Consider the following 24,839-nt stretch of genomic DNA (forward strand, 5'->3'; position numbering starts at 1 on the left):
TCAAAGGAGGGTCTTGTTTTGGCCAGTCTCTTAAATTTTGGAAAAATGGCTTTTTCTAAATGAGTTTTAGAAAAGCAGTCATAAGCCAAGCTATCCACGTTATACTGATTTCTGCATTACCACAGAAAATGCACATTTTTAATGGTGTATATCGTTTATTAAATGGATCCTTCTAGGGCAGTAATATTAATAATTACATAATATATAATAGAATTATAATATGTGATACTAGTTTTATTAGGGCGATGATTTATGATGCATTAAGTAGTAATCTTATTTAATCCTCCTAATAGTCCTAGGTGATAGGTATTATTTCATTTCCATGTGACAAATGAAGGAACTGAGGGTTTTAGAGAGTTTGCTTATCTGTAAGTGGATAAGCAGGGATTCTAGTCTGTTGTCAAAGCATGTGTGAGTCACCAGGTGTTATGGAGTACAGGTCGAGAATATTCTATGCTAACCATTTTTGGTGATGATCAGAAAAGTTCATGGATTATTGTTGGTTTAAGTATTATCTTATCCTTACAAGAAGAGAAGATGGTAAACATAACATCTGTGGACTTTTTTTTCGCCCCCCAATGGAAGGAAAATCAGATGAACATGTAAATTGGCCAGGGGGAAAAGAAGTCTTAAATAAAAGTTTCCAGATTCATTCTTAGTGGCACATTCTTAGACGAAATGGCAATGTATAGAAACCACCGCCAAACAATAAGAGTTTTAGGTGACTAAAGGGCAAGTACAATGAGAATTATTTCTGTCAAAATGCCAGCTGATTTCTACAATAGAGATTAGGCGATCAGGGCAGAGCAAAAACAGTAAGGTTCAGAATGTTCATTTAAAAATACACCATGATCCTTTACTTTGTAAATCATGAATGTAACTAAGGTACTGGGAATTCCTTCCAGAATAATGAACCCTTTGGTGGAGAGGACGGCGGACAGGAAGCTAGGAGGTACAGATTCTGGCCCTGCCCTTAATTAGTTAGCTATGTGGCCTTGGAGGAGTCCCATAACCTCTGCAGACTTCAATTTTTTCATCTACACAATGAAACCTCTGGTCCCTTCAATTCTAAAATTCTCAGAGTCTATGAGTCAAACTGGTCTCATCTTTGCTAATGGCTCAATTGTACTTTCCACACACCTCTTAGGAAATGGTCAGGGAGCTGCCGGAAAATGCAATTCAGTTTTCACGTGAGTTTCTTTGCTCACTCCACGCCCCCAGGCTGCTGTTTGTAACCCCTTTGTCATTGCAAAAACACTTTCAAGGATAGTGGGGGAGCAAAAAGGAGGAAAATAATTTACCAAAAGACTGGGTTTTACATTTACATGCAAAGCACTCATGTCCACTTTGCCGTCTCTTTCATGGCTCTGCTTTTTCGATTATTCTGTTATAGTGGATTGTTTTTCATTTATTGCAAAACGCTTCTTAAAAAATTGTAACTTTGAAAACCAGGACGGATACTTCTATTCGAATTAGCAAGAAACAAAATAGTTTTTCGACTTTTACCCACTAATTTTCCATGTGCAATGATTTAGTTATTATTTTACCTGCTAGAATTAATAAACTGATACAAGGCTTTAGGAAAATTATTTACGGCTTAATAGTAAGTATATGAACAAAAACTGCATTACCAGGTAAAGCATACCAATCTCCTTTATCCTGGAAAATAATTTAACACTTTTTTTGGGGAGCATATATTAAAACCAATACTACAAATATACAATCACGACCTTACAGAAATGCATTGTACTATGTAGGAAATTGATACCCAGATGATATCAAGATCATGAAAGAGAAGGAAGGCACAGTCCACAGCTGACCTTGAAACCCCAGCCTGGTTTTACTGACAACAACAGAACACCTAAGGAGCATGTAAGACCATCTCCTAGAAGATAATCCTCAAATCTCAAGACCCTTAGGCAGAGCCCAAAATAGAGAGACTCCATGTTTTTCATCAATAATGTCATTTAACTTGTAGGCATTTACTGAAAGAAATTATCTGTGGCCTTCCACTGTTTGAGTTTTTAAGTCCTGTTCCTAGGGACACATTTAGCTTATATGAATTACTAAGCAGACTTTAGCCATGGACAGAGAGTTCACTTGATGTCATAGACCCCGTGGAAAATGTTACTGCTTGTTTTATTGCTCAGGCTGATGAACAAGATTATGAGTTCCTTTCCAAATGCTTTGAATTTATACTTGCACTAAATATGAGTGGCCTAGGGCTGAAATTGGAAATATGTGGCATCTATGTGATCACAACCCACTTCAAAAACTAGTGCCCATAACTGATCATACCCCTATTTCCTGCTGAGCTGAACTCAGTCTCAGAATCCTTAGCAGCAAACACAGCCGCCATACCGAATAGTGAACTCTTTGCTGCCTGTATTCTAGAATTAAAGTATCTTAAAAGCCTCAAAGGTTTGCCGCCTCTTCCCTATTACACTGTGATGGACTTTTCTGAAATTTTTCCTTTTGTTTTCATTTTGATACGTAATGATTTTTTTTTTCTTTCTTCCAAGAACCACCTTTTAGGGGCGCCTGGGTGGCTCAGTCGTTAAGCGTCTGCCTTCAGCTCAGGTCAAGATCCAGGGTCCTGGGATTGAGCCCCACATCGGGCTCCCTGCTCAGCAGGAAGCCTGCTTCTCCCTCTCCCACTCCCCCTGCTTGTGTTCCCTCTCTCGCCGTCTCTGTCAAAATAAAATCTTAAAAAAAACCCACCTTTTATTGCGTATTTTAAAATTCCCCACAGCACTGAAACACTTTTAAATATCCATTAGGGACTCAGTAAACATTTGTGTTTTGAATAGCCTAAATGCTAGAAACAGAAGACCGAAATATCACATAGAACCAGAGAGGACTCGGTCTCAGGACTATCTCAGAGAGAAACGGGTGTCTGTTCTCTCCAGATACTCGTGGAAGGGATCATGGACCAAATGGTCCCAACAAATTAAGTCCTGGGAAACTGGCAAAGAAGAGACGTGGAAGTTCCGGTTCTTTGGTGTTACAAGTTTCCAAAATATGAGGAAATAGGCCAAATGCCTAGGACTTTCAAATGATAGTGTTTGATTTAATGACTAACAGGGAAACGCCCACTGAGCAGTTCATGGACAGTGTCTCTCCGAAGTCAGATCCTGTTGGCAAATGACCAAAGAAGTCCTCTCCTGATCCAGCCAGCCACTTCCATGGCCAGGAAGCACTTTGCCATCAACTCAGCATTAAAAAAGTGAGCAATTCAAGGTACCATTTGCAGTTAATCTAAGAATTCCACTGAATATCCCAAAATTGGTGTTCAAAACACATTTGATTTGAGGCCTTGACTTGATTTTCGTAGAGACCATTTCTCACATAGAAATGTCAAGGTAATGAGTTAAGCCTCATTTTTAAAAGGCAAGCAAAGATTTTTTAAATGTTCTAGTTTCTTTAGAAATATATTGGATAAACAATGCATTAGGGCTAACCTGAAGGTAAACGCAATGAGATCACATGATTTCCCCTTCAAACTAAGTATGCATCCTAAGATACTCTGGTTGATGAACCTGCTTTGAGATTTTGAGGGTTTCTAAAGTAATTCTTTAATTTTTTTTTTTTTTTTTTTTTTTTTTAAGATTTTATTTATTTGAGAGAGAGAGAACACACGAGAGGGGATAGAGTCAGAGGGCAAAGCAGACTCCCTGCCAAGCAGGGAGCCCGATGCGGGACTCGATCCAGGGACTCCAGGATCATGACCTGAGCCGAAGGCAGTCGCTTAACCAACTGAGCCACCCAGGCGCCCTAAAGTAATTCTTTAATTAATACCAATATATAGGATGCTTTTCTGATTCCAGGCAATACACTCAGTTTTCAGCTGAAGAAAATGAGAAACCGTTAAAACTTAAAAAGTTATTTTTCTTAATGCGAGTGAATGGGAACATATTTAGTATAAGTTTCTAGTCATTCCTTTGTTCCTTCAACATGCACTGAGCACCTGATCTGTGCCAGGAACTCCCCTGGCCATTGGGGGCTAGGCAGCCAACAAAAGAAATACTCTATGGAGCTTATAATCTAGGTCAGCAATTTTGCCCCAAAATAACTACAGAAAGAAAGAAGTGAACAATGGAGACCAGGGTGCTTCTATCTGTCAGTTTACTTACGAAACTATGGTTTCCAGCAGAGGTGGTTTTGATTACATAAATTTTGATTTGCACTATACAAGAAATTTCAATTAAAATTTTAAAATGCTGAAAGTCTACTATAGACACTAAATTATTTCTGAATGTATCTGTGTTGAACATAAAAATGGCAAAGGCATTTTTTTTTTTTTTTTTTAAAGAAAAAAGTGCTGGTTATTCTAGAAATACCTTTAACCAGGGCAGTTTGCAGGGGAATTCATGACCGCTTTAGGTTAATAATGGTCATTGGCTTCATGTTCGGCCCTCAATTAAACTCTGAACTTCAATTGTTATTACTTAATTGACTTGGTTATATTTCACGTCGGCATTTCAAGATGACCTTCCCTTTAAAAAATAAAAATTACGTTGACATAGCACCATGGGTCTTTAGCTGAGCCTGACATTGCTGCAGCAGTCCCACACTGTTTTATATATGGTTGGGCCTAGAATTTGCTTAGCTTTGCTATCACTAGGGTACTTCTCATCATCCTTGCCTTTGATAGGAGACAGCTCTAGATAAATCCGAGTGAGGAGGGAAAAGGAATGAAGAACTAAATGCATCGGTTGCCATGATTATTAAGATGCAAAATAAATCTAGATACACACTTTATTCTAAGCACAAGGGGTTAGTCTTAAATACCTTCAGTACCACAATTAAATATTATGTCATGCCTGTTTTAAAAGGTACTATCAGTATCTTTTCCTTATAAGTGACTCCAAGCGTTTCGTGGTTCCACTTTAACTAGATGAAAACTTAAATCCCCTTACACATAAAAATAAGAACAAGTTGGATTTATTTAACTAATGAGTTGGGAGTTTATAGAAAGGAGATATGACGCCAAGATCTAACCCTGTTATACTCACAGAAATGAATTAAGGCATCAAATGAGCATTCCCCCCTCCCCCTGTATTGTGGAAAAGTTTTAAAAGTCTTTTGGAAGTACTTTGATCCAGCTTTGACATCATTTTAGTGGATTACTATTGTATGAAAACTCTAATTTATTGTGCTTGACCTAAGCAGCTCTTTGTCTCACAGCCATATTCCAAACAATAGCAGGAAAGTGAAAAACACAAGGGGAGCCCAAACTGTTCTGGTTATTATTTCATAATCCATCTTCCTTATTTAATCTTTGGAATCCAGGCATGGTCTTAATAAAAGATCACGTTGACTATATATGGGAAGGTTAGTCTGGCGCACTACAATGAGACGGTCCCCATTTTGTCATGGCCATGCTTCCGTCGCCGAAGAGTGACTTTGCGGACAGGTGGGGAGAAGCACTGCTCTATAAATGGTGACATTGCAGGCAAACTCCCCATTGTTTGCCTTTCGGTTTCCTCTCCCGTTAAGCTAGCTTTGTTCCCTTACCTTAAGGACCATGTCCCAGCTGGGAGATTCTCTCCTCCCATCCCTGCCACAGAGTGGTTCTATGCTGTGGCAACTTGCTCCCGTCGGATCACACGGAAAACGGCGAGCTTCTCCTAAGAACATGCGAGCAGGGCTTCTCTACTGAAATCAGACAGGTCTTTTACCCGTCGTTTTAATCAGCAGACACCCCCCCACCCTCACCCCACCCCCACTCAGGCTCAAAGCAGCTGTAAACTTCACTTGTGCTTCTGGCCCCATTCGCCAAAACACTTCCTCATGGCCTAAACCTCAGACCACATTAGAACCTGTCAAATCTCATCTGAGAACTTCTATGATTCTTCAGGTGTACTTGCTCCCTGCCCATCCCCACCCCGAAGACCCACGGATCGGGATTTAGATGGGATGCGGGTTGGTTCTGGGTTCGTTTACCAGAGAGAATCTGAGTCTGGGAGTAGTGAGCAAATGCAGAATACATGTCCACGTGAGTGCAAGAACACCAGGAAAGGCTAGTGAAGGGGAGGAGGACAGAGAAGAGGTGGGCGAAGTGAAGTCACACACGAAAGCAGCAAAAATTTCAGTCAGTCCCATCACCGGGTCTCTAGTGGGGGGCATGTTAAAAAGAGCAGAAAACTAAGGTATCTCGGTTCCACAGAGGCAAAGAAACAACGGGTGGAGTGCTCTGTGCGAGGCGGGTGAATTAACTGTTCACTTGGCCGCCGTGCGCTAATTAGTGTGTGGCCCACCAGGGACCATTTAGTGGATGACCTCATCCAGAGCTCTAAGCGATCCCCTCAAGGCTTGAATGAGTTAAGGCACCCCCCAAAGACCAACAATTTATCATCTTTTCCAGGATGGAATCAAGCCTCGCCGATAATGAGCAGGTACACACACCTATAGTTAGAAGAAAATTATTTCCCCTGGAGATCCAGCTTTCTGCTTTGGACCCCTAAGCTTTTCCTTTTACATGCGATTTTAGGAGTATTGAGAAGAGTTGACATACACCTCCCTAGAAGGCAGATGGAAAAAAAAACAAAACACTTCTTTTTGGGACGGGGTGGGGGGGTGGGAGTGGTGCTGCGTAGGGATGAGGGTGGAAAGGAGTCTATGAAGTCACCTTAAATATCTGTGCTGGATCAGCTTTGCCCTCAGTGGACCCCATGCCATGCTTCAGATGGGCTCTTTGTGACCGCAGATGCTTGGCAAGTCCATATATGCCAGAGAGAACATCATTTAGTTTTATGTCGTACACACACTCCTGATTTCTGGGTTGGCATAATTCATCAGTGCAGTTTGCAGAATGCTCCATAAAACAAAATTTGGCTTAAATGTTAATGTTCTAATGACGACAGCAATAAAAATAACAAGAACAAAAAAAACCACGTTGTCATGTCTCACTTTCCACGGCCATTTTTATTATCAAAACTAAAAAAAACAAACCAAAACCAAAACCAAACGAGTAAACAACACCTATCGATAGAACAGAGGTAAGTATTTCTACCATAAAAGGAAAAAGAACAAGGAAATTTTAAGCTTTCCATTTGGGAACACGACTCCTGTCCCCCTACACTCTTCTAATTGAGCAATAGTACCAATAATCGCATTAGATTTATGTGGGCAAAATCTTATTATGATAAAGTTACAAGTTATTCAAACTATGTCCAGTTCACTGGTTTCTTTCCCACTTGTTAGGGCCAAATGTTAAACCCGCCTTCATAGAGAGGAGCTGGTGCCTCTGCAGAGAGCACCAACACCTTCTCACAACACATCAGGTTAGGGCACCGGGGAGGAGGAGGAATCCGAAATGCGAGCACCTCTTTTATTTTTTCATTTATTTGTGCCCCCTCATCATAAATTTGTTTAATGTAAAACAAATCCTTGACAAGGGTTTCACAGGGTTTTCAGCATCTGTGCAGATAAATGTAATTTATTCCCCTAAAGAAGAAAAAGCAGCTTAGAGCATGCCATGAAAACCGTTTAACAACAGTTTTGGTTCAAATGTGGGCATGTGTTTGCCTGTACCAGCAGTGGTTTCGGACCACTCCCTTGCACTCCCCAAACCTGCCTGATACTTCTACACTGAAACAGGCGCCTGCCAGAGCCCTCCTTCCCATCTCTCCTTCCTCCTTTTCTGTTCAGTGCGACCCACGACTGAGTTAAAATCCATGCGTCTGGACCGGACATGCTTGTGTCCTTCAAAAGGAAAGGCAGCTGGCTGACCTTTGCAAACCTCCTTTAGGTACAAAATGAACAAGGTACAAAGGGCAGCTTTAGTCTTTCGAAAGCAGCAAGCAGTGTGTGTAACTGAAAGGTGTCTGCAGAAGTTCTTTTTGTTAATACTTCCAAACTCATCTTCGACATTATAGAAGATACTATGTATTTTCTTTTTTTTTTTTTTTAAAGATTTATTTATTTTTTGATGGAGAGACAGGCAGCGAGAGAGGGAACACAAGCAGGGGGAGTGGGAGAGGGAGAAGCAGGCTTCCCGCGGAGCAGGGAGCCCGATGTGGGACTCGATCCCAGGACCCTGGGATCACGACCTGAGCCGAAGACAGACGCTTAACGACTGAGCCACCCAGGCGCCCCGATACTATGTATTTTCAACATGGGGGCAAACATTTTATAAATACATTTTGGGGGATAGATACGTTTTTGGCCTCCCAAAAGATAGGTTTATAATGAATTTATTGATGTTTTCCTTTAGGCTGAAGTTTGGTTTGCAGTATAAAAAGTGAATAAATTAAAGTGAACAAATACAAAATCCCCTTTATTTTGCTTATTTGAAAGAAAAAAAAAATCACTCCATGTTTATTTCTGGTACACTTAATTCATTCAAAGCTGAACGCTGCTAATGCCTAAGTTATTTGAGTGTTATGTAATTACATAGTAGAAAATGCAGATACAAAGCAGTGCACAGAATGTGCTTTTAAAAAATTATACTCATAAAAATACTGACTACCCATACATACTGACAAGTAGCCGTGTTTAAAAATAAGCTTTGTCCAGACTGGCACCACGCTTCAATGGTCTCCCCTGAGCCCCCAGACCAAAGGAGGAGTGTGGTTTCCAGACACAATGTAACCAATACTTTTTTACATGAGATAAAGGGAAAGTCTTTGGTGTTCAAATAAGTATTATAAAAAGAGGAAATTCTCATCAAGTATATTTTTTCAGCTTGGCTTAATGCCAGCAAGTCAGGAAACCGTAAAGACTGGACAAAACTAGCACAAGCTACCGTTGAGGTCTACCGAAGCCTTGCAGGTGAGAGCAAAAATCGAGTTTCAGCCTCCACGTCCTCCGCTCTGCTAGGACTGTGCTAGATTATTCCGTGATGGGGATGCAACCCTGGGTCCCTGTGAGTGGATAGGATGAGAACAGGGGAGGGAGGGAGGGAGGGAGGGAGGGAGGATGAATGAATGGAGGCTTAGAAAAAAAAAAAAAAAAAAAGAGGGTGATTTGGGAACTGGGAGGAGAATTGAAAAATCACACCTTTCAGTCCCCACATTTCTTCTTTTGTTCAGTATACAAGGAGAAACCATCCGGAAGGAAGAGAGATTATGACTATCTGTAAACTAACTGTTTGACAGAGACAGAAATGCTGATAATGAGTGGGTTGTGTCTGTAGTTCTTGGCTGTTCACATCAGCAATGGATGAAGGAAAACAGAAACTGCTGATATGTTTGTCTGAAGAGGTAGTGGCGTGGCCACGGGCAGCAAGAGTTCAGCTCAAGTTCAGGGCAGATGCTGCCAGGAGTTTACACGGCAGGAAAGTCAAATTGCTTCCGGATTCACCTTTTCCTCCCGGCTTCTCTTCCAGGATCATCAGGGCCAGGTGACGCTGTGGCATAAGGTGACAATGTCCGTGGGGAAACAGGCTTTGAGCAGGATGCCCCTCTCCCGGTTACAGTCCAGCTCCTGGATGAAGCCGTACCAATAGATGACTAAGCCCGGCCCAAATCTGCAAAAAACACGAGAAGGCAACATATGTGCATCGTATCAACGTCATTCTAGAGAAAGGTCATCTCCGAAGCATTGCTAAGATGATTAAGTGACATTATTGCACAGAGCTTTTGTTTCGGTTGCTACAATTGGGACGGAGGGCTGAACTTGCAGCAATGAGCTTATTTAATAGAAGTACTGCTACGGTCTTGGACAGATTTATGACCTTTCAAGGAACCTGAAGTATCGCAAATGCATGCACGACCCTAATTACCTTTCAATAAGGTGTTCTGAACTCGGGCTGGTGTGAGTACCTAAGTGATGAAAGAGAACACCACAATCTCCCCACTGATGAGCCGGGGAGCACCAGACTTGGGATTTTCTCTCCTAACCCTATCTTACCTCCTTCTCTAGTTTCAATTAAGGGGGAAAAACAAAAAAATGAAGAATAATGTAAAAAGCAGAACAGCTCATGGCTCTCTTCTGGCTAGCATATTCCATGTACACACTAACAGGGCCAGAGGTCCCTTCTGTCATCCATTCTTTCACCTCTTTAAAAGCAAACAAACAAATAAACCCACATGGCAACGGGGATCCCTCAGAGAGACCTTATCCCCGACCCTTCATCTGTGCATACAACCTCTCCAAGAGTGAAATTTGGTCGTAGGTTCTTATCATGAAGATGATGGATAAGGTCATGTGGACTTGTGAAGATGTATAGACAGATGCTGGCCTAAAACCTCCATCTTTCTCAATTGTGCCTCCAAATTATCTCCAAATTGGTTAGCAGCAGACTCAGGAAGTAGCCCTATAGACGACTTCACCCATCAGGAAGTTGAGACCTTTAGGCTGGGTTCATAAAGATGTAATCACTATCAATCACCATGCACACGGAGATGTTTTGCACATCAGTTGCACGTTTTTCCTACTGAGAGTACTTAATTAAAGGGCAGCACTACTTTGGGTGTCATGTTGCAGGAATTTTGCAGTGAAATCATAAATTATGAATGTTGGGTTAGTAAAAGGATGTCTAAAAACAGAACTGCTTTCTGTATTCTGACATTACGGCAGGCTGAACCACGTTAGGCCAAAAAGCTTTTTCCTTCCATGATTTATTATATGCTGTAGTGTACTTGCCAAAACTAATAGTACAGGATGGGCTGCAAGATACTGTATGCACGGGAACAAGTTCAGTTGGATGTCACGGAATGGTTTATTTGGGGATTCACATCCGTAGGGTAGCCGAGTTGTATGCAAGGCCAATTCAAACTTTTTGGACAGAATCATGAGATGGCAACTCTTCTACTGAGGAAAGGCTCTGGGGGGACCCAGGAGCTGCGTACAGTGAAGTGGCCTTGGAGGACTAGGCTCGAGATTTCCCTGCATTCGGGGCTGCCTGCAGATGAGCCTGGTGAGACCTTGCTTCCATTTAATGGAGGGTTTCTCAGTAACTTGTACTAACAATTGTCTGCAACTGGGACATAGACCATTCGGTACCTCTATTTTACAGACAACTCTGATTAGTATCAGATGATGTCCGATTTGCCAAAACAAGTGTGGCAAGGGCAGGAAGATCTGCAATTCTGAGGACTATGTCTGAGAAGCCTCGAAGTTTCCTGTCCGTGAAGCAGCCCCGAGTCACAGCCTCGACAGACCTAACATTAAGCTCAAGACATTCCTCTGTTGTGTTATGCAGCCATTCAGGAGACCACGATGTTCTTTAGAAAGGCACTAATATTTTTACAAAGGGAGGAAAAAAAGGTGATCTAACCAGTCATGGAAAAGAACAAAAGAATATATGGGGGTCATAAACAACAAGCTTAGTATTTTAAAGATTTAATAAAACAAAAACACGTATCCGCAGCACTGAGCGAGCAGGGACAGACAGCACTTTCCCTGAACAGTTAAATCATAAGCCAAAGGACACGAAGCATGACCACTCTTTACAAAACTGGCATTTTCCAGGCAGGAAAGCCAGGCTGGAGAGCACCTCAATGCCCAAGAAAATGGACTTGTTTCACTTGTGAGGCAACAGATGAACTCTGCAACTTGAAAAGGTTTTGCGAGGCTGTAAGGTGAACCTTTCGTTGCAGTGGTTCACTACTAGGACTCCCTGAAGGTAGGATCATGGCTCTCTGAACGATTTTCAGTATACAGGAGTAGTGACACATGGTAAGGCTCTACCATCTAAGTCTTTGTTTCTTTCTTAGCTTGTGGATGGAAGGATATTAACTCCGGCACTATTAGCCTTCTCACGTGGCTCAAAAGCTCTAACAACATGTGCTTGATTAAAAACAAGGCAACACAACTTGTCCTTGTAAATGGCAATTGGTAGGTAAAGGCTTTCCAATTCTGTGTTCTTTGGAGGAAAAATAGGGACTCATAGGGTGACAAATTTGGGAATTTCATGATCGAACAAGATCTGGCCTCGCTCCTGATACCTACTTTAGTGTATTTCTGAGCTTTCTCTGACAATTCAGGATCCAGAGATTATCAAATGGCTGGCAAGATAATCTTCTAGCAATGTATCTGTTTATGAAGAGGTGGACCACATTAAGCAAATTTATAGAATCAATTCCTTGGTTATCTGAACCAACAGAAGGGAACGTTTTGGTTGATAGTTCAAAAAAAAAAAAAACAAAAAAAAAAACAAGCAACCCAACTCTGGCATTTCCTTCTGAAAAGGTATAAACCAGGGAGAAAACAGGACCCAGGAAATTTCTATGTAGGTCAAGTACATGCTCGTGGGTTGAGCGATTTCACCTCTATGATGCCTGTTCCCATTTATTGTGGCACTACTAGACAAGAATAAGATCACTGGGAAGGCAAACATAACCTTTGTGACCAATAAAAACCAAAGAGACTGTTAACGGCATTTAAAAGGAAACGGAGTCCCCGCGTCTGAGGGAATGTGCAAAGCAGAGGGTTGGTCTGCTACTGGGTTTGCAGTCCTCCCTACGAGCCAGACACACTCAGGAATGGGATGTATAGGGATATCTGAATTGATTCTGTAAACACATTTCAAGGTTGACTGTAATTTTAAAGTTACTATTATGAGTGATCAAGTAATAAGATCAAAGACTCCACCCAAATGGATTTTAAAAAACTCCTGTGGAGCAGAGACTGGAATGCAAGTGAGTCCTTTTGCTTGCAAATGAAATACCACCAAATCTGCAAAACTAACAAGTAACTCCTGAAAAAAAAAAAGAAAAGAAAAAGGGAGGTGCAAGTCAAGAGCCATGACAGACCTGGAGGGTGTGTATGAAAGATGAAGTTCCTCCTGAGTAACAACAGCCTTATAAACGTGTGTGGCAGGTGTTTCTCTGGTTTCCTCTCATTGTAGAGTATTTAGAGACATTAAATGGGAGATTGTGGAAGGAAGCTGGGTACCCTCGTGTGGTTTTTGTGCATATCTGTATCCCAGAGATTCTCTCTGCTAGACTGTGATGCTACAGAGGCCGAAGACCGTGTTTTATGTATGTGCGTGTTCTCCAGGCTTAGCGCAGTGCCCGGCAGGTGACGGCGACCCTCAAGGACAGGAACCCAGACTTAATAATAGGGTCAGACAGCTTTGTGCTGGTTGCCGAATCACGGGCAGCCTAGAGGTAGTGGGCGCGCTGGCAGGACTCGGCCACTGCCACGGCCTGGCATTTTTACTAGTGACCACGATGAGTGCGCTGATGGCATACGCACAGATCACACGGATGATGGGAACAGTTACACGTTAACTATTACCACTTTCATAGCATTTACTATGTGCCAGACACTGTTCTAAGCACTTCGCACAGATCGACCCGTTTATTTCTCAGGGCAACTCCACGAGGTAGGTGCAATTAATGTCCCCATTCTGCAAATGAAGAAACTGAGGCACAGAGTAATTAAGCAGCTGGCCAAAGGTCTTATGGCTAAAAAGTGGAAGAACAGGTTTTGGAACCCAGGCAGTCTGGTTGCAGGGTCTGGGACTGTCTCACTACGAGGTGGCAATGGACCTATTATACAGGGGGACATCCTATTAGACTAACCAGAGAAAGAGAGGAAGTGCCTTCTGTACCAGTGAGACCATGCCTAGAGTGTTTTGCAGGATTCTGGTGTCACATTTTAAGAGGAATATCTCTGGTCTGGAATTGATCCGGAGGAGAACGCTAGGATATTTGAAGAACTGTTAGAATCACAGAGTATGTGTGACCTAGAAATAAGCACATAGGGTGGTAACATGCTCATTCACCAGCCTCTGATTTTTAGGCCACTCCTGGGGAGAAGTGATTAGACTCATGCTGTAGTTCTCGAGCAGACTTCGGGCAACGTCTGAAAGTTACCAGGAATTGTGTATGGATTCAACTTGAATAAAAATTTTTCTGCCAATGTAGCTTTTGAAAACACGGAGTGAGCTGCCTTACACATTAGTGACATTTCTGTGACTGGATCTATTAAATCGAGGCTGAGCTTTCATCAATTTTTTTAAAAAAATGGAGTCAGCCCGTAAGTATTTTTTATATGAAATCCTGCACACTCAGCATCTTTTGAGACATTAGTTGATCTGGCAACAATCAGCTGGAACTAAAGCAACAGCTACCCCCTTTAGACAAGACATATGTTTCAGGTTTGGTGCAGTCCCCACCATTCTCTGGTACTCCTGATGTCGAGGCTCCATACCAGGTGCCATTTATCATTGTGCTGGTGCTGCAGACTTTCATTGTAGAGACCCATTTCTCCCTACTTCCATTTCTGTCAAATTTGGGAAAGCCAAAGAGAACGGCAGAGGGTTTCATGTTTCAAGAAAGAAATCGAAGCAGCCACATTTCTTATGTCCTGCCTACTTGGCTCACTTAATGCTGTGTACCTATCCCCATGGACATTTGAATTCTTGACCCCAGCCTGGGAGATCTAACTCAGAGGTTCCCAAATTTGGGCCAGAGCCTCTTGAGATGATATACGCAGATCCTTATGCGCACCAAGCGCTATCCTCAGACAGAAAAAATAAACAGGTCTTATTTTAAAAATGCAGATAAAATAGGGTTCACAGCTTTCAGTCATCATGGATTGTCTAAGTAGATGGGATCTAAAAGCACAGCTATAATCACATGGGGGACAGCAAAACTTGTTTAAGGATTTTCAAATTTGGCAAGACTGGGGGGAAGCTGTTCTAATTGGTTAGAACTTCTATGGGTGGATATTACATACAGGTGAAAAGCATATACGTATAAAGGAGGATTTATGAAATGGGTAATTCTAGGGCATATTAAAGACGTGTGGAAATACCTAGCAGATTTGTAACTAACCTGTCCTTGCACAGAAGGTTCATCTTCACAGTAAAAAAATGAGCTAGAAGGAAAGGCCCCCTAGGTATGGCATCAGATTCCATTTAGAACTCACTCTACAGACAGCAGTTTCTACCTATAGGAAAAGAGGCGCACAAGAGAAGCATCAGACTAAGTTGGGCAACAACAGGAGTGAGAAAAGGCCCACAGCAGTGGTAGTCCTGGAATGCTGGGCTGCAGCTAAGACACTGACGGATACTGTGGTCAGCCGACTTATAAGGTGACCTCAACGATACCTGCCTCTTGGGATTCAGGCCCTCGTGTAATCCCCTCCCCCTGAATGTTGACTGGATCTAGTGACTTGCTTCTAACAAGGGAATATAGCAAAAGTGATGGGATGTCCCTTCTGTGATTAGGTTACAAGAGACAGACTTCCATCTTGCTACCAGATACTTTCTCTTGCCTTTTCGACTTGTATACTTTGATGAAGCAAACTGCCATTTGGGAGAGGCCCACGCAGCAGGGAAGTGAGGGTGGCCTGTGGCCAACAGTCCGAGAGGAATGTAGCCCTGTGCGCAACAGCTCCTAAGGAGCTGAATCCTGCCAACAACCCGAGTGAGTTTGGAAGGGTTTCTTTCCTCAGTCAAACCTTCAGATGAGACCACACTCCCTGGGCCAATATCTTGAATGTGGCCTGTGAGAGAGAGGAAAGAACAGAACCCAGCTAAGCTATGCCCCTATTCCTGAATCACAGAAAAAGTGAGGTAACAAATGTGTGTTACTTTAATTCGCTATCTAGAAATACACACACAGCAATACACACACACTGGACTTGAGTAATCAAAGACCATTCTTCACATATGCAGTATGGAAAGGCCTATTGGCTTTTTATTCCAGTTACACCTGAACCCAGAATCTATAGCAGAAGGAGTTACGGGATGAGATTATCAGTAAGTAGCAACTCTTCCTCAAGGCTAATCAGTTACAAAGCAACTCTGTACTTTTACCCTAATGGAGCTTCCTGGCTCCTAACTTGCACTATACGCCAACACCTCTGCCTGCTGCAGATCTAGGACACTGGGGGTTACCCAAGGATGTAGAGAAATCATATATAAAATGAAGAAGTCTAGATGTTTTCCCCAGTGCTGTGGTTTCGGTGTTGTGTGGTTATCAGGCTTCCGAGGCTGCAAATATGAGGGAGATGGAGACAGGGTGTGAGAGGCTGGTTACGGGCAGAACGCTTGCCTGTCAAGGTGAGTGACTTGACAATTAGGGAAGAGACACTGAAAAACCTCTAACTGTGGCAACCTAAGGCTGTTTGGTGTTGGGGAAATAGGCTTCGTCAATCACAGGTGCTGAGGACAGTCCAGGATAAGTAGATGCTGGTTATGTTTTGTTAAAAAGAGTGGGGCAATCTGTAATATATTTTTAAAAGACTGCCACTAAGAATGTTTTATAAATGGGACTTCAGTAAGTAAATTCTCAGTTTTCCAGAAGAATTTAGCTATCCTCAGGTAGTCTCCTAGAATGTCGAAATATGGCTGTTGGACAGAATTTAAGTTATGAATCAGGTCTTTCAGTGCAAGATTTTTTTCTGTGAGAAACTCAGAGGTTATGGACAGAAAATCTGGGCCCCTAAATTCAGGAAAGACTTGCTTACTCTTTCTTAGCTATAAAAAAAAAAAAAAATACACCGCCTTTCCCTGCCACACCTCTACACTCTTCTTTATAAAGCAGGCATTTCTTGGATGGTTTTACTTATGGGGAAAAGGGAGGAAGATTAAGTGTCTGTTGTTAGCCCTTTCCTTTAGGCTTCTTTAGAGAGTGCTGAAATGAAAGGTAGATGAAGTCTGAGGTTTCTAAGCACACTGTTAAGATACCATTTTGCTAAATTAGCCCCAGTAACTAACTCCCTGGTTGGTTTCCTGATTTCAGAAAGCCCTTAACCAGACATTAGGTCTATAACGGTTTTGTCTAAAAACACCCATCAAGGAGCGCCCGGCTTGCCCAGTTGGTAGAGTGTGCGACTCTTGATGTTGGGGTTGTAAGTTCGAGCCCCATGTTGGGTGTAGAGATTACTTAAAAACAAAATCTTAGAAAAAATACACATATAAAATGATATAATGATTCCAATAACCAATGCTAAGGAGGTAACACTTAACCACACTTAGGACGCGACAGGCAGTGTCGCAAGCCCTTTTACATGTACAGATTTGATACTCACAAGCAACCTAGGATTGTCCCCATTTCACAGAAGAAAAACAGGAGGCACAAAAAGGGAGGCTCTGAACTCCAGCAGTCTGGCTCTCCGGCTTGTACTTGCAACCACTACACCATACTGTCACTCACTATGCCTTGTATTTATACAGCAATTTATAGCAGTCATTCAACTTTGAAAAATATTTCCAACATCTGGAAAAGAGAGCCAGGCAGGGGCCCGGAAGGCAGGCAACTCATCAAAAACTCAGTATAGGAGTTGAGATTCACCTGTCTACAAGGAATAATTCTTCAAGTATGAAGTCAATAGTTTCACACTAAAAAGTTTATCTAGATACTCCTTTCGATTTAAGTGTCACAGTGTTTAGGAAGTATATGGAAAAGTAACTTATGATTCAGGTAAAAGAAATTAAAATGATTACATTTGAGGGAGCATATTTAAAGCATTGACAATCAGTAAAGTAAGCTAGGGAATGAGAATTACTGAACCACTGCATAAAGTTCAGAGAAGAAAAAGGTTTCCCCCGCTGTGAGGGGATTCAAGAGTTATGGGGCAGAATCTAAACATGAGGAAAGAGGAGTAAATCCAGAACACTGCCTCAGCCTGCTCATGTAAATGGAAATAAACAGCTGGAATAAATAATGAGGAAAACTGAGGGAAGCAATGGGTCTAAGTGAGCATATCAGGTGGAAATTTGTTTTCCTAGAAAAGGAGGTTCAGACTTGCTAAGCAGGGTTGACGCAGTGAACCCCAAAGGCCCATTTTTGCTCCTAAAGTACCTTGAGTGTAAAGATGTGGCTTATGATTGTTATCTGTGTTTGTTTTCAGCTCTATGAGAAAAATCACATTTAAAAATCAGTACGCTTATCTCTTTCAGTAAAAGGGAAGGGTCGTGGGATTCATGTGTTACAAAATTTGCCTGTCTACTACATAAAATAAGGGAAACTCATGAGGTTGACCTAATACTTCCCTTCTCAATGAGCTGAATCACCATGATTACATAAAAAAGGACTGTCGATGCACTAGGGTTCTACAATGTACATCTGGATCACAAAAGAAACAATTTTCAATTGAAAGATAACAAGAGGGATGGAACGATCTGATGAGTTAAGTTTCTTGTTCATGAGGGTCTTCAAACAATAAAACTGTATTGATTCAAATCTTGGTTTCCAGCCCAAATCTTTTAATTCACAGGCAAATAAAAAAAAAAAATCCTTCTCCCAAAGAATAGCAGCACAGAATATATATATACATATATATATATATATATTTTAAGTTTTTTCTCTTTCTCCTTTTGAGTTGTGGTGTGGGCTCTGGGCTATCTTCTGAGGATGTGTGCAGACATGTGGCTGTTGGAAGTCAATTGTTCCTCCATCAAAAAGACTTCCATGTGGTTTTTATGAAGGATGCATTCTCAAACACACAGTTCAGGACGGCGGAGAAATATAAAACATCTTGTAATTGTTTCAAAATAAACTCTTCCACTGTTTATTTAGCTTTAATCTGCATGTTGTAGATTGGTTATGCACTTGTTAATCACTGTTGTATGTATCTCCAGACAGAGTTGTAAATAACTTTTCAGTCCAAGTGAAATACGCTTGCACATGTTTATATGCAAAGTATGTGTATTTATGCTGATGTGTAAATATGGGTACAGTAATAATAGATTAGTGATCAGGTAATATAGAATCATAAGGTTCTGGCACTATGGTCAATTTAATATACAAGCAAATATCCTTTTTCTGCAGTTTCTAGAGATGAAATAAAAATATTAACTCGTTTGTTTCATTTACTTTCTTGCTTGGCAGGTCTGGGTTTGCAAAATGAAAGGACTAAAGGAAGAGAACCCTAGTTATGAATGCTCTCACTCAATTCATAGGTCTGTTATTAAAAATGCAACTCTAGCTCTTCGGAACATCGACTCACTAGAATTTTGAAAATAAAGGAAAAAATATAAATACTCATTCACGTCAGGTCTTTATGCCACATAGAAAATAAACAGAAAATACATTATTTTGAAGAAAATTTAAAATGTATATAAATACACAACCACAACCACCTGAAATTCTCCTTGATGTTTATATAACTTGGCATTTTCACGTCGACATTAAATTGCCTGGAAAAGTGCTTAATTTCCACTCCACTTTGTCCTGTGTTGGATATGCTTAGATGCCATACTTAACAGTCTCTGCAGCCTCTCGTGAATCTCCTCTCACAAGAGGAAAACGGAGAGGAGTGGGATAGAAACCAATGGCAGAAGCTCTTTTGTCTGTCATCTTCTGTCTTTAATACCGGTTTCCTTGGAGAAATGCTTATTCCTGGGACTGGGTCAGCCCCTCTGCATTTTACCTATCGAGAATCAACATACACACACACGTACGTGAGAATCTACGCACAAGCTTGCGTGTGGCTTCACAGGAGAATAGGACAAGCTCATGTGGGTCATGACCAGTTCTGTCCCTTGCTTAGCTCTTTTGTCTATAAAATGGATGCTGATGCAGAACTTTGCAAATAGAAAAATAAAAGGGACCCAAAACATAACAAGCGGTAGTTAGGAATTATCCCATCATCTTTATCCAAAATGTCTTCTGAAGGTAACCATTTTAAGCAGAGTTTAGCCCCCATTTTCTGTGGTGACACAATTATTGGGCATAAGGATTCTGGAAAAGGTTTCTTTTGCATGTGAGTATTTTTAAAATTTAAAAAGCACCAAACATGCGTCCCATGTAAGTTGCCTGTGATGCATGATGTCAGTGGACTTAATGATATTCCCTTAAAGGCATTTAATATCTTACAACTCAAAAACCCCCACAAAACTACACACAAGCCTGCGAACCCATCCTGCACAGAGCACAAGTCACAAAAGACCCCTCCTCTCCTTAAATAGCTTACAACTCAAATTTTCATAATGTAGGAACAAAATCTATTCACACTTTAAGTGTAAAATAGAAGTTATCAAATGAATACACAAAATGCTTAAAGGTCCACAGCAAATGAATAAGTACAATGACATGGTATTCTGAAAGTCTTCCCAGACAAGAAGAATTCTCAGCTAAGTTGCATTTATTCATATAATGACCCCTTTAATTTTCTCCATTATAGATTCATCTTTTGAGGGGAGAAAGAAGAGTGGGATTAGGGGCCCAAGACACGTAAAGGAATGGTGGGATCAGATGCATATTGAGACTATTTCATTACGAAACTGGGGGGATAAACAAGTCTGACAGCCCCAGTTTCTGTTTCAAATGAGGACATACGGAGTGGACAGCACATTTGAGGGTGGGAAGAAGAGAGAAATACCAAATACCTAAACCCTAAAAGTCACAAAGTACCCAAGGTTATGTTTACTTTGAAAACATTTAAGTACTATGAGTTAAGAGAACACACTTCAGGGGGACCTTGGGTACAAATTATATCCACCTACCTAGAATTTATACCCCAGCCTTCTTCCAAAAGTTGGGGTACTTTACAAAATTGGTTGTGTGAATTATTACGTTTTCTCAGTTATTTCCCCAGGGAAACATGCCAAAGGCAAACCCATCATTTCGGCTGATTTAGTGTTTGAGGCCAGAGATTTTATAATTGATATGACGACCATAATAATGGGTAGTGATCATCATACTGGTAAAGCCTGGGCTGACAGCACAAATAGTCCATTTCTATGTTCACCAGTTAAGTCTACCATAGACTTGCTCTAATAAATTTTGAGGTTATTTCTGAACTTTGCATTTCTAACTTCTGAATACTACAATTTAGAAATGTGTTAGAAAAGGTTTTCTTATATAAATATTGTCTACTCCAAGTAGGTTTTGTCACATAGTCTTTATTAGGTAGAGGGGGAATGGGATGTCTCTTTCCTTGGCTCAGGTCTCAAAAGATTACGGGGTAACCCAGAGTTCAGGCAGACATTTATCTCAAGGCACCAAGAGATTTATGCATTCTGGATATATAAAAGTCTGCTTAAAAAAAAATTATTGGAATTTTCATCCTTGGCAAAGTCAAATAACTAAAGGATTAAGGCTGATACATGTTGCCCTATAAATCTATCATTAACCAAATGTGACACAATGCTTCAGGTATGTCAAATCCCAACTTGCTCTAAATGGATAGTTAACATTTTCTCTCACAATAAATACCTCACTATAAGAAAAAGCTTGTCAGCTAACCAACACAATCCTCAAAAGCAAACCTCCCAATTTTTACAGATCCACGAAGGTAAATGCTGGAGGGGGCTGGGGTGGGGGAATTAGAAGTTGGAACCATCTAGGTCATTAGCAAAAAAAATGGCCAGGTAATAGAAAACAATTAAAACATGGTTCTTTGAAAAAGAAAAATATGGATAATCTGTCCTTGCAGGTATCAAAGACTTCCAGAATATATAAGCCCCACAAGGGCAGCATGTGCATCAGCAGCCCACAGGAGTCTTACTGGCTGAGCAGATACAGGAATGCACGGATGAAAACACCAAGAGCCCCAGCCCCAGGAGATGCTGGGAGTGATAACATGCGTTTGGTGGTGGGGGGGGGGGGGGATCCTTTGCTGGTAACTCCTCGGCCATATAGGGAAGGGAAGTCATTTTTAAAGGGGAGAAGAAGATGAGCCTTAGAAGTATGCCCAATTGCACACTCTGAAGAGCCAGTCCCAGAGGCTCCGCTGTTTGGAATCTAGGTTTTTCCAGCTTGTTATGGGGGAGACGATGCTGTGGTTTAAAATCTGGTGGGAAGCGCAAGTACCACTCCCTGGAAGGGACACTCTGGTGCTTGTGGTCCTGAAGGGGAGGTGGGCAGGAATTGGCTGCTGAGGAGAAAAACTAAATATCCAGGAGCCAATTGCAGCACGCAGGTGGCTCTCAAGTCCTTAAATACAATCAATTTAGGGAGGCTTTTGTTTACAGTAGCTTTTATCTAGAAGATAAGGTTGTAAAAATGTCAATCACAGTGAAGTACTACCACTCCTGGCCATATCTCAGCCGGCTCATCTGTTTTACTTCTTCCTCCCTTTCCAAATACCTCAAGGTGTTTAAGATGAGTGAAAAGATATCAAACTATTAAAGTGAACTGTATTTGTGTATGACACAAGTGCACTCGGTGAACTGCAAATATCATCCCTGTGGTGCCCGTATTGTTCCCAAGTTCAGCAAGAGGGGTCCCGTGTGTACCCCTCACGGCTTTACTCTGCAACAACACAGAAACTCTACAGAATGAGCTTTACGTGTCCTTTTCAATAGCACTCCTTTAAGAAAGGGAGAGTCTGATGGCTCTATGTTGGGGTGAGGCTTTTCACTTATTTATGCTGGGCCTCTGCACCAAAGAGGCCTGGACGGTAAAACCCCGAAATAGAAACAGAAAGTTGGGCTCAGGGTAAGAAGATAGCAAATACTCTCATTTTATTGTTAAACTGAACCTCGAAGGTCAATTGGATAGTTACAACAACTTAAATGTAAGCCCATAAGGATCCTACCTGATTTTGTGTTTAAAGGCATCGTTTAGTTCATGGATCCCTAAAATGAGGCTCTGCGCCAGGAAAGTTTGAGTGAGGAGGAAAACGCAGAGTGAAAAGGCCTCGGGGCCAGCTCCAGATGAAGGGCAGTGAGGGGGACAGACAGCCGTGAGCAGGCAGACCCATGGGAGGGGAGGGCAGGTGGGAGTCACTTGGAAACAGACCTTAATGCTAGAGAGGGCTGGCAGGCCCTCCTGGGTAGGCTAGGGTTGTGTTGGGGGTCTGCACGGTGGAAAATAGCTTATCTGTCATTCTTTGGGTTTTGAGTCATTCTCCAGGTCTGGGCTTCGTTAGTATTGTTCTGTTGTTCTGTTTTATCCCCTTTTGAATACAACTAGAGTAAAACATCCTCGTAAATGTAATGCCTCGTCGTTAACCCCCATTTCTGACTCAAGTCCCCTAGATTCAAAGAATGTTTGACTGACATATTGGTAATGGTCCCAAACTTTGTAAGTGGTAGGAGATACAGACGATTTGACTATTATTTCCTTGAGTAAAATAATACCACTGGATAATCCTAGTTAGAATCACCAGAACCATAATCCTAACAGCAGCTCCTGGGCCATCACTATGTGCCCACTACTCGTCTCATTTAAAACAAAAGCTCTGTGAGTAGCTCGTATGAGTGCTTATTTTTTAATGTTGAGAAAACGATTACAGAGCTCTGCTCAACTGAGCCTGGTGACAACGAAGAGCGTTAACACCAAGTGCTTTCCTGTGCCTAACACTGTGCCAGCCACTTCCTACACATCGGCTCATTTAATACCTACAATGAACCCAGGAGGTCGGAAGTATTAAACCCGATGCGGAGAGGCAAAGTACCTTATCACACAAGGAGATAAAGCTCCAAGGTGGCCAACGCACCAACCCAGGTCTGTCCCACGTTGCGCTCCCTCTCTGAACAGCGACCTCACGCGGTCCTGTGCTTGGGACTCCCCCCTCAGTACTTTTTTAGTGTCTAGTTTCAATACAAACCCTTTCCTTCAGGACTCTTCCATGAGGAAGAAGTCCCTCCTCTTCTATAAAATGTGGAGGCTGGAAGATCTTCACATACCTCCCGTTTTTTTTAACTTCCTGTGTCTTACTTGTCTATCTAGAAAGCAGGCCTCATAGCATTTGCATCCTGGAGTCAAGGTGGATTTGAGAATAAAAAATAAGCCTCACAACACTTCGATTTGTGTACGTTCATTATTGCCCCATTACAGAAAAATTCTACCCAAGAGTAGAATCTAATAAAGAAACTTCTCCAACCCTTGTTTCCTCCTCCCCAATCCATGAATGGGTAGACTTAGGTCTGGAGGTCTGGAAATAAACCCACTAACAAGAAGAAAACTGGATAGCCAACTCATCAAGGCAGGGCTGGGAAGTACTTTACCCAGACTCTGAGCCAGAAGGCAGGAAAGGTCACTTCACAGTCATTCCTGCCTTTAAAAAGAAAAGCTGATCAGCATCATGTGACCAGGAGAAACTAACTTCAAAAGAGACCGGACAGAAAACCTGGATGATGTCAGTGATTTAAGTTTTATTTAAATATAGGTTCCCGTTCTCCGTGACCAAGACACTGCTGTGCTTGTTTCCATATTTAGGCCCTGGGTTACATGACAAAGGGGGGGCTGCACATACCAATTTCAGGGCAGTGTCTTGAGACTTCATTGTACTTATCCCAAACTCCTTCCCGTTAGACCAAGAGCACTGTGAAGACTCTATTTAAGAGTTCATCTTTGTAACAAATGGTTTTATTATCTAAAAAACGAGAACACGACTGAACCACCTTCAGCATCTAAAACTAATATTTAAAGACCCTGGAGAGATGATAAAGGAAACTTCTCACTCAGGAAACAACTGATGATTGCTGTTTGAGATTGTCCTGACAAAAGTAACACAAGAAGACTTTGGGATCCCAAGGCTGGCCCTTAGAGCAGATGGGGACCACAGAGGATGGGTCTTCAGAAAGCTCAGCAGCAAGCACCAGTTTCTAAAGGTAACCAATCCCTTTGTTTTCTTGTGGTTGAGAAGCTGCTTTATTGGATAATTGTCAGAAAGAATTAGATGAAGGGCAGTTTTTTTTTTTGTTTTTTTTTTTTTTTTAAAGTAACAGGTGAAGGATCATGTGAGAGTGGAAAACTGCAGGGCTGGATTCAAAGGACAGGTCACACTTTGGTGAACTCTGGTTCTATCTTAAGACCACAGATGAACACCTCCAAGCACCTGCAGACCCAGCCCTACCGGCTCCCTGTCCTGTGCTCCAGTCCCCGTGCAATGCTAGCCTCCCTTTTGTCCTCACTGCACAACAGAGACCATATCACCTGCTGCCTTCCTGAAAAGGCTGCTACGTTCCCAGGATGCCACGATGACAAGAACACTGTCCCTGTCTTCCAGGTGCTCTCAGCAGTCGGGGAGACAAGCGGGTT

General features: G+C 41.8%; 1 protein-coding gene across 3 annotated transcripts in view; it reads right to left on the reverse strand.

Moving 5' to 3' along the window:
• Nucleotides 1–24,839, reverse strand: part of CDIN1 (CDAN1 interacting nuclease 1) — a 254,139-nt gene that overhangs the window by 40,059 nt on the left and 189,241 nt on the right. For 2 of the 3 annotated variants that reach the window (XM_078053404.1, XM_078053402.1), the window contains one exon: nucleotides 6,909–9,472. In XM_078053404.1, coding sequence (XP_077909530.1) covers nucleotides 9,337–9,472 — 136 coding nt within the window. In that variant the 3' untranslated portion in view covers nucleotides 6,909–9,336. Of the gene's footprint in view, nucleotides 1–6,908; nucleotides 9,473–24,839 lie in introns of those variants that run through there. The other variant, XM_078053403.1, reaches the window with a different exon arrangement.

The sequence above is a fragment of the Halichoerus grypus genome, chromosome 8, assembly GCF_964656455.1.
Source record: "Halichoerus grypus chromosome 8, mHalGry1.hap1.1, whole genome shotgun sequence".
Taxonomy (NCBI): domain Eukaryota; kingdom Metazoa; phylum Chordata; class Mammalia; order Carnivora; family Phocidae; genus Halichoerus; species Halichoerus grypus.